The sequence below is a fragment of the Rhincodon typus genome, chromosome 37 (assembly GCF_021869965.1).
Source record: "Rhincodon typus isolate 14 chromosome 37, sRhiTyp1.1, whole genome shotgun sequence".
Lineage (NCBI taxonomy): Eukaryota > Metazoa > Chordata > Chondrichthyes > Orectolobiformes > Rhincodontidae > Rhincodon > Rhincodon typus.
In genome coordinates this window covers 16827160-16837565 of record NC_063368.1, presented here as the reverse complement: position 1 = coordinate 16837565, position 10406 = coordinate 16827160, and the positions used below count along the sequence as shown (strand labels likewise).

The following is a 10406-nucleotide window of genomic DNA, read 5'->3' as shown; positions in this document are numbered from 1 at the left end:
AACAATCCTCTAGTGCAACAAACTGGCTCCTAACATTGCTTTGAATGAGGCAGAGATTAGTCATGATTGGCAATAGGATCCCCCCCACTCCCATGGTCAGGTAGCTAGGCTCTTCCCTGACAGCTCCCTCCTCATCTAGGACTGCCATTCAAGAGGGCCAGTGATATGCTCATTTGGACACCAATCCTATCTGGTTTGGGGAAGGGTTTAGGTCAAGGTACTATGCATGGAGGGTAATAGTAAAAACACTTGCTTCTGAGCCACACTGGAGCATTGCACCATATTCACATTATGGCCATCACTGCATGGTGCAGTCTTAAGCTTTGGGTTCACTTGTTAATTACAAAACACCAAGACTGCAAAGTGTTGAATCAGGGAATCCCTACAGTGTAACTTTAACCCAACAAGTCCACACCACCCTGAGTATCCCACCCAGACACCATCCCCCTATAACCCAACTAGTCAGCACATCCCTGGACACAGTAGGGCAATTTAGCATGGCCAACTAACAGACTGGACATCTTTGGACGATGGGAGGTAACCAGAGCACCTGGAGGAAATCCAAACAGGCACAAGGAGAACATACAAACTCCACACAGACAGTTGCCCAAGGGTGGAATTAAACAAGAATCCTTGGCACTGAGGCAGCAGTGCTAACCACTGAGCCACCATGTCTTGCAAGTCAGATATCTAGATCAGAAAGTAATAATTGAAACAGGAGACAGAATCCAGTATGGAGCAGATTTATTGTTGCACATTTTGCTATAGAGCCAGGTGTCACACTATGCACATCACAAGCCACACTCTGCACACCTCGGTTACACATTTAGCAGTAATATACACAAGCAGCTTGCTCCCTGCAGTCAGTTCAGTCACTCTCCCCCAGGGTGAGCCTGTCAAACAGGTACTCGCCCATGCCATTCTCAGGGGCTAAGAGTCTCCTCAGGTTGGTGATGTGATCTCCCAGCTTCTTGATCATCTTCACTTGCTCATCCAAGTAGTGCCTCTCCAGGAAGTCACACAGCTGGAAAGGAAAAACAAACAACAACTGAGTTGATTTTCCTCAAAAAAAAAAAGTTGAGATTTCCATCTTGTGAAGATGGGGAGTCAAGTGGTGCAGAGATGGTCAAATAGATGATTGTTGCATGGTTACTTGGATCACAGGGACAATATTGGCCCCTTCACCCTGAGGCACAGTCAATAAGACAGCAGTGAGAAATAGTGTGACCCCAGACTCAAACTGAGCCACATCCAAGCATTGCTAACTCACATGAGGGTCCGTGTTGCCAGAGGAGAGTTTGTGCAGATCCAGCAGACTCTGGTTCACATCCTTCTCCATCTGCAGAGCTCTCTGCATTGCCTCCAGACCATTGCCCCACTCATCCTGCTCTGGCTTCTGGAGGGAAGGAAGAGGTAGATGCTTCATTCATGTGAAGAGTGAAGGGAAGTGCAATGCAATGAGATGGAACTGCAACTAGGAACTAGCATGCCATATAGCATTGTGGCATTACCCCAGCAGAATTCAAGCTTCAAATCCATGTCTAGTTCAGGTAGTTGTAATGTTGGAAGATACACCAACCTTGATGTCCTGCAGGAGGACTCGGCCTCCACGTTTATTCTGGAATGCCATCAGTTTCTCAGCGTGTTCCTGTTCCTCATGGGACTCCTCCTTGAAGAACTCAGCAAAGTGACGCAGGGCAACATTATCCTGGTCAAAGTAAAAGGACTGTGGGAGAGAATCAACGTGTCAAGCTGTGTATTGGAAGACTTCATTCGCACCCAGATAATGAATTCTTCCAAGTACAACAACATACTTAATTACCTTTAACAAGTTAAATTAACCATTTCCCCCTCCCTTACTAACATCAAAGATCTTAACTGGGATTATGCCATACACCAATAATATCCACAACATAGCAATTCATTTAGTAGGGGGAGCACAAATCTGTCCACTCAGATTAAATGAAGATTCCTAAATAATGACTTCTGTCTATTATCCACACCTCAGCATCACTGATGAATGCTTGGATCTCAGCATTCCCAGAAATGCTGGGCCACACATCAATTGGAGCTTCCAAACCCCAGGCACAAACAGGTAGTAACTGCAGCATCAAAGCAATTTGTTGGATACAAATGCACTGATATCCAGATATAGTGAAAGATACATTTGGTCTATGTTTTTAATCCAACATTAGCCAGAACTGAAAACATCTCTGTGGATTTACAGAAAGCATGAAGGGGCTGGTTTAATAGGAATCTGCCAACATTTCACTTTAGCATCCTACTCAGCACCCTACTCAGCACATTTTTAATCCCACAAAAGTAATGGCCATGTTGGTTGTAGTCTGTTTGAGAATTTAGGTAATAGTGGAGTTGTTTGCATATTAAGCCTCAATAAAAGGCAACTACTGCTACCAGGAGCAGGCCATTCAATGTCACCCTGTATTTCACTCCAGAAACACACTACATAGGGACTTACACCTGCATCCCATCCCCTATCAAATGGAATCAACTGAAACAATTTAAATCCAAGCAATTGAAATCACAACATTTCAGAATGCAGCTCCAAGGAACACCACACTCACCATAGAGAGATAGACATAGGAGGAATACAGCTCCAGGTTGATGTGCTTGTTAACAGCATCCTCACAGTCCTTGTGGTAGTTCTGACACACTTGTGGGGCTATCTCCACTATTTACATTCACTACCACCTAGACAACTCTAGAACTGAGCTTCTCTCCCACAAGCTCTTGTACTTATACTCCTGGGACCATCCTGCACTCAACCAACAGATGACATCACCAATGATGATTGACAATCTCTGACAGCCAATCAGAAACCTCCCATGAACCAATGTCCCAGTGATCAAAGGTGAGGCGGTACTGCAATCCAGAGCCAATCACTGATTTAGAAAACAAAGAGGTTTGATCGATTAGTCCTGATAATGTCACTGGTTTTGGGTTCCATGAGCTTCTTCGAAACCTGCAAGTGTCTCGTTGTTTAATCCTCTGGAACCATATCTTTGAATTTAGTGTTAATTTGTTACTTATGCTGAAGCAGCTTTTCAAAACCTGGATATGTTTGTTACGTGTGAAGTGTTTTGCCTTGAAGGAAGATAGGAACCAGCCATTGGACAGAGAAATGGGTGTCTGAGCATTAGAGGGAATGAATATGATTGAATCCAATATCACCCATTGACTCATCTCCCATTGGTTATAGCGAGTTTGGGGACAGGTTCAATGGAGCAACTGCTCTTTTCCACCCGTCAAAATTGTTTTTGTTTGATTAATCCTTTTCTGGTTGACTTTGAATGTGGCTGAGGAATGTTTGCTTCTGAAATAATGAATCATCTTCAGCTGCTCTGTCAATGACCTTCCCTCCATCATTAGTTCAGGAGTGGATGTTCCCCAACAATTACACAATGTTCAACAACTTCTGTGACTCCTTAGATACTACAGCAGCTCATGTTTATGTGGAGCAAGATCTAAATGACATCCAGGCTTGGTCTGATAAACGGCAATTCATATTCATGTCATAAATGCCTGGCAATGCCCATATCATGCAAGAATGAAACTGGCCTTACCAGAAACTGAACTGCACCAGCCTTTTCAATACTGTGACTAGAGAGCTCAGAGGTTAGGAATTCTGTGGTGTATGACTCACCTCCTGATACCAATGCCTGTTTGCTATCCACAAGGCAATAAACAACAGAATAATGGATAAAAACTGAAAGAACTGTGGATGCTGTAAATCAGGAACAAAAACAGAAGTTGCTGGAAAAACTCAGCAGGTTTGGCAGCATCTGTGAAGAAAAATCAGAATTAACGTTTCGGGTCCGGTGAGCCTTCCTCAGAACAGGAGAGACTAATGGAATACACTCCACGTGTCTGAATGGTTACAGCAGCTAACAGCACTCAACAATGTCGACACCATTCATGGCAAAGCAGACCATTTCATTCACATCCCATCCACTACCTTCAACATTGCATCCCTCCATCCACGGTGATTGAGTGCCATCTACAAAGATGCACTGTAGTAACTCACACAGATATTTTCAACAGCACTTTCCAAACCCATGGCCTCTATTCCCTAGAAGGCAAGTACAGCAGATACATAGGAATATCGCCAAATGCATTTCCCTACAAACCACTCAGCATTCTGACTTGGAAATATATCATTGTTCCTTCAGTGTTGCTGGGTCAAAATCCTGGAATGCTCTCCCTAAAGATGTTGTGGATTCATGTATGGACTGCAATCGCTGAAGAAGGCAGCTCAGCACCACCATCTTCTCAAGGCTAATTATGGATGGGCAATAAATATCCTGCAATATCTACATACCATGAAAAGACAAGAATGTTGATGTTCTCTAACCCCGTGGCTCACCATTGATCGTAGAACACAAAAGGAGGCCACTTCACACATTGTGCATGTGCTGGCTCTTTGTGAACTATGGAACTAGTTACATTCCCCTGCTCTTTCCTGATTGTGTTGCAAATGTCTTTGTTTCTTTGAGCGAATCCAATTCGTTCTTTAAAGTTAGTATCAAACCAGCTTTCATCGTCCTGTCTGACAGTGAATTCCAGATCATAACTCATTGCTTCTAACAAACCCTTCTGTCTCCCTCTGGGTTTTTTGACCTTGTGGTACAGTTTCTGTGAGATCCCATGTGTTGATATCTCCTTTCAGTACAGAACTGGTTCAGTCCTAGATCAGATGATTGTTAGGACCAGACCTCGGGTGAGGTTCCCGAATTCATTATGCTTCCAGGCAGGATCCCTCACAGCTCCCAGAAGAAGACAGATCAAATGGATCCATTTTTTTATCCACCCACCCCACGGTTAGACATAATAAGGTTAATTTCAAAATCATTCCTTCCTTTGTGGATACCTTTGTGCTTTACAAGGAGCCAATTTGACCAGGATTACTCGAGTTGACAAAAGAGTGTATTTATTTTAAGTTACTGAACGCCTGAAGATATAATAATGCAACACACAGGTTAGAAATAAGAAACAAATGCAAAAACACTTAAAGTTCAAAAGGCTATACAGCTCAGTCTCTGAATTTCATGAAAAGCAGACAATAGGACATTGCAGTCATTTTGTTGGGTGAGATTGGTCGCTGATAGGTGCCATTTGAGATGTTTTTCCTTATAGATCAAATGAAAATTCTTTGGTCTGGTTCCTTGTAATTGTTGCTTGGATTTCACCTTCATGTTAGTGGCTTCCAGCAGAGCAATGGACTTCATTTTCTTTTCACCTGCAGTGCAGGAATGACTAAGGATTTTTCTCAGCAATGATTCTAACATCATATACCTTCGTCCATTACACCCACAAACCAGCATAAAGACTGACTTTAAAGCCCCCATTTATGTATATTCAAGAACTAGAAAAACACAAACATTTCTCTCACCCAAGCTGTTCTCTTTCCTTTCGCCATAATCACAGATAAAGTACTCTTGTCCGATGGTTATGATCTACCGCCATAAATGATGCCTTCCCTAGAATTAAAATTCTCACTTAGATGGGCCAGAGCTTCATATCTGGATCCATCATTTGCAGTATAAGTAGGGAACTCTGGGCAGATGCTATGAATGGGCAAAGCTATCTTACCCAACAAGAAATGTGTCCAGCGATTTAAGCGCATCCTGGTCAAAAAGTATGAGATACAAGGAATGTCCTGATCCGGAGATCACAAAATATGTTGTCCGGCAACATCACAGTCACTTAATGGATATTAGAGCCTGCTTTAAGCTGGTAGCTACTGGCCTGAGGTAACTATCAAATGATCCTTTTCAGACTGGACCTGAAGTTAAACACCACATGATTACAATTGCAGCAAAGCTGAAATCATTCATTGATGGGGAGATCAATAAGCATCTGATAAGGATAATCCTACTAGATATGAAGTGCAAAAACAAAAAGGACTTTACAAAAGTTTATGAACTAGAAGAGCTGCTGGGATGAGGGCTTTCAACATTGATACAATAGGTCTGTAAAAGTGAAGTAGTTTCTTGCTTATCAAGCATTTTGCTGTTCATTTGATGTCACTTCTGGGCTTGATTTTCATCCTGAACGTCCCTTAAAACATTCAGCTGGCGTCACTTACAATAGCTTGAGCAACATTTACCCAAAGGACAAGAAGTGGTTGGAAAGAGACAAAGACCAGGAGGTTTAAAAAAAAAAAACCCATGTTCCTCATCCAAAAGAAAGCCACTGACTATCAAGTGACCTGGCAAAACAGCCCATGGTATCGTGCCCAGGGCATATCCAGGAAACTTGAAGATCAGCCTCAGCAGGGCTAGTCCTTTTCCACTTTCCAGAATTTAAGGGGGTGGGATGGGAGGAAACAGAAGAGGAGGGAAGTTGTAGATGTAGTTGGATTTATGCCACACTGTTCCCTTCCATTCAAATGCAATTTAACACTGAACAAAAAGCCTTCACTTGCAGAAGAAAGAGACAAACATTCCTTACACTACAATATTTTAGGACCTTATGATCCAGCAATGAGCAGGACAAGAGTTGCAATTGCTATCAAAAGCAAGTGTAGATTCCATGCACTTGGCATGGCAACAGTTGCTTGGATTTCCCAGCAAGACTTTTGGACAAAAAGGGAGGGAAGAGAATGCTAGTGATTTGAATGATGGTTAGTATGCAATCTTGATTTCATAACTCAATTGTCATGAGCTCCATGATTACATCACAGAACCACTATCCTGGCTTGTCTGGTGCAAAATCTGAAAGCAACATTTAAAATACAGAGACAAAAATCCAGTCTAATTTGATCAGTTTATTCAGTCAGCAATTAAGTCACTAGAGCCAGACCTCACAGCTCTTTGTACAATGTTTGTATTCATGGTGTCATTACACAAGGGCTCAGTGAACATGAATAAGCACTTCCCATGAAGTATTCCTCCTTGGATTTGCCAGCTGGAAACTTTGCCAAGAAAGGAAACAGTGCTTTAGAAGTGTGAATGATCGTCAAATGCAATTTTGGCTTATGACCCAGTTGCCGTGAGCCGATAGTAAAACTATTACACAGACCACTGTCCCCATCTTGTAATGGGTGGGGGTCTGAAAGCAACCATTGAAGATACACAGGAGACTTATTCCAGTTTAAATTGATCAATTTATTTGCACAGTTATTGGTCATTTCACTAGAGTTAGGCCTTGCCACAAGTTTTCACAGCACAAGGTCTCAAGCAACACAAGAAAAAAAAAGACAAAGTTTGCTCCCTGCAGTCAGTTCAGTCACTCTCCCCCAGGGTGAGCCTGTCAAACAGGTACTCTCCCGTGCCATTGTCAGGGGCTCCCAGTCTCTTCAGGTTGGTGATGTGATCTCCCAGCTTCTTGATCATCTTCACTTGCTCATCCAAGTAGTGCCTCTCCAGGAAGTCACACAGCTGGAGAGAAACAAAGTTTATTTATGGACAACGTTATTTTCTCCTCAAAGCCAACATTTCTATTTAAAAAAAAAAGTGGTGCAGAGCTGGAGAAGTGCAAGGCATTGCCTTTTGTACAAGCGAGGGTAGGGCTTTTGGTAGTGTTGTCAAACAGTGGGACCTAGGCATCAAGGTACAATTCTCCAAAGCTAGAGTCACATACAGGATGGTTATAAGAGGTGTTCTGCACACTTGCCTTCATTGCTCAGTCCTTGGTGTATGGAGTTGGGATGTTATTGTAAAGTTGTACAGGACATGAAGCCTTCTTCTGGAGGACCAGTTCTGGTCACCCAAGTATAGGTGACATTTAAAAGGTGAGGAGAGCAAGATTAAGACAAGATGCAAATATTTTTTACAGCAGGTGGTTCATATGTGCAATAAGCTTCCCGAGAACGTGGAAAATGTAGGTTCAATTAAAACATTGAAGTGGTACATGAATAGTGACAGGACATGGTCAAGGAGCAGACAGGTGTAACTAGTTTTGTTTGGCATGGGCTGAAGGGTCTGTTTTCATGCCATACGACTACAATGAAATACACCAATACTGTATGGTTGCAGAAATCCCAGGGATCTTCCTTGTCTCTCTTAAGTGAAAGTCAGTAAAGCAGCAATGTGATGTCATGACCCAACACTAAACTAATACCACATTGAAGCATTGCTAACTCACATGAGGGTCCGTGTTGCCAGAGGAGTGTTTGTGCAGATCCAGCAGACTCTGGTTCACATCCTTCTCCATCTGCAGAGCTCTCTGCATTGCCTCCAGACCATTGCCCCACTCATCCTGCTCTGGCTTCTGATGGTGCAAGAGAAAAGGGGGTCACTTTCTTAGTGAATGTTCAACCCAGTAAGAGTACAAGAGAAAGATGGGCAACAGTCTAGAATGGCCATAAGCCAACAGAGTTAAATTACTTCAAATCCATATGGAATGGAGTTACTTCTAATCTAGTAGAGTAAAAGACAGAATTAAACCCAACCTTGATGTCCTGCAGGAGGACTCGGCCTCCACGTTTATTCTGGAATGCCATCAGTTTCTCAGCGTGTTCCCATTCCTCATGGGACTGCTTCTTGAAGAACTCAGCAAAGTGACGCAGGGCAACATCATCCCGGTCAAAGTAAAAGGACTGTAGGAAGAAAAGAAAGGAGAGAAGGCTGTGTCTATTCTATGGTTTTATTCTTCAAGATACACTTAAGTGCCACAAATGACATGGACATTTTCCCTTCCCTTAAATCACAAGTCAAAATCTTCACTGGGGTATGCCATACCCCCAGAACATGTGCAGAGACCATTCTTACAGCCCATCATTTAGGAGGGAACATCAAGCTGTTCATTGACTTGGATTGAATGTCAGAATTGGAGCTTCTTCCCATTATATTGGGGGACCATTTACACCTCAGGCATTACTGAATGTGAATGGATCCATGCATTATCAGAAAGACCATACTGTGCACAAATTAGTGCCTGAATCTCAGGCACAAGTGGATAGTAACTACACCAAGAAAGAAGTTGGTTGGCTACAAAGCACATTGGAATATTCCAATATAGTGAAAGGCATTTTCTACATTATGTCAATCAAGTTAGCTGAATTGAATACATCTCTGTAGCCAGACAGAGGGAATACTAGCAGGAATCTGCCACCTTGTCACTTCATCCTACTGGGGAAGGCTTTAAATCCACCCAGACCCACCACCCCTACCCTTTAACCTTGTGTACCCCAGGTCTCATCCAGCTATCCCATATCTTTGCTCATGTCTCCTCCCACTGAAAAGTTAGAGGACACCCAAACAGACACAGCATGTTTGTGTTGAGATTACAGTCACAAGGAGAATCAAATCTGACTCCCTAGCACCATAAGGCAGTAATACCAACCACAGGGACACCATGTCACTCCTGGCTAACAGCCTATTGAGAAGTCAAGTCAGTTGAATTATTTGCTCATTAACCCTCAATAGAGGGCAGCTAATACCAACAGCAGATTATTCAACATCAGCCTGCATTTCACTGTAGGAACAGTCACTACACAGACTTGCCCCAACACCCCAGAAATAGAATTAAAAGAAATACAATTTAAAACCAATCCATTGAAATCACAACATTTCAGAATGCAGCTCCAAGGAACACAAGCCTCACCATGGAGAGGTAAACATAGAAGGAATAGAGCTCCAGGTTGATTTGCTCGTTAACAGCATCCTCACAGTCCTTGTGGTAGTTCTGACACAGTTGGGAGGCTTGGGAGGCCATCTTCACTAGTCCTACTTACTATTACCTAGACAACTCTAACACTGAGCCTTCCAGCCATGAGCTCTTGCATTTATACTGCTGGGAATATCCTGCACTCAACCAGGGAATGACATCACCAATGATGATTGACAATCTCTGACAGCCAATCAGGAATCCCATCAATCGAGGCACCAATGAACAAAGGAGAGTCTAAAGGGGCTGAGGGAAGGGACTGAAATCGAGACCCAATCAGAGATTTAGAATACAGAGAGGTTTCGGAGTTTAATCCCAATCATGTTATTGAATTAGGCCCAATTGACTGTATTGAGATTTAAAATTGTCTCAGATTCTGGAACCACAACTTTGAATTTTGACGCCTTGTTCATTTTGAAGTAGTTTCAGAATCTGCAAGTGTCTCACTGTTTAACCATCAGGAACCACGTCTTTGAATTTGGTGATAATTTGTTACTTTTGCTGGAGCAGCTTTACATAACCTGGTCAAGTTCGTTTCTCGTGAGGAGCTCTGAAGCTGATACAACACTCAAAGGAATGAAGTTGTCTTGAATTCAAGTTGAATTTACAAACCAGCCATTGGACAGAGAAATGGAAATATGAGAATGAGAGCGAGTGAATGTGACCGAATCCTGTGTCATTCACACACTCATCTCCCATTGGCTGCAGCTGGTCTTTTCCTGCCGTCAATGTTGTTTGTTCGATTAGTCCTTTACTGGTGAACTTTCAACATTGCT

At 42.7% G+C, this 10406-nt stretch overlaps 2 protein-coding genes across 2 annotated transcripts; both read right to left on the bottom strand.

The window, feature by feature from the left end:
• Positions 1-727: 727 nt before the first annotated feature.
• LOC125487185 (ferritin, higher subunit-like) lies at positions 728-2721 on the bottom strand. Its single transcript, XM_048617680.1, has 4 exons — positions 2586-2721; positions 1580-1726; positions 1271-1396; positions 728-1024 (listed from the first exon to the last, which is right to left on the bottom strand). The coding sequence occupies exons 1-4, from the start codon at positions 2586-2588 to the stop codon at positions 869-871; spliced, it is 432 nt and encodes a 143-aa protein (XP_048473637.1). The 5' UTR covers positions 2589-2721; the 3' UTR covers positions 728-868.
• A 4385-nt stretch (positions 2722-7106) lies between these two features.
• Positions 7107-9730, bottom strand: LOC125487180 (ferritin, higher subunit-like). The gene is made up of 4 exons (XM_048617667.1): positions 9568-9730; positions 8414-8560; positions 8107-8232; positions 7107-7400 (listed from the first exon to the last, which is right to left on the bottom strand). The coding sequence occupies exons 1-4, from the start codon at positions 9676-9678 to the stop codon at positions 7245-7247; spliced, it is 540 nt and encodes a 179-aa protein (XP_048473624.1). The 5' UTR covers positions 9679-9730; the 3' UTR covers positions 7107-7244.
• Positions 9731-10406: the final 676 nt, after the last annotated feature.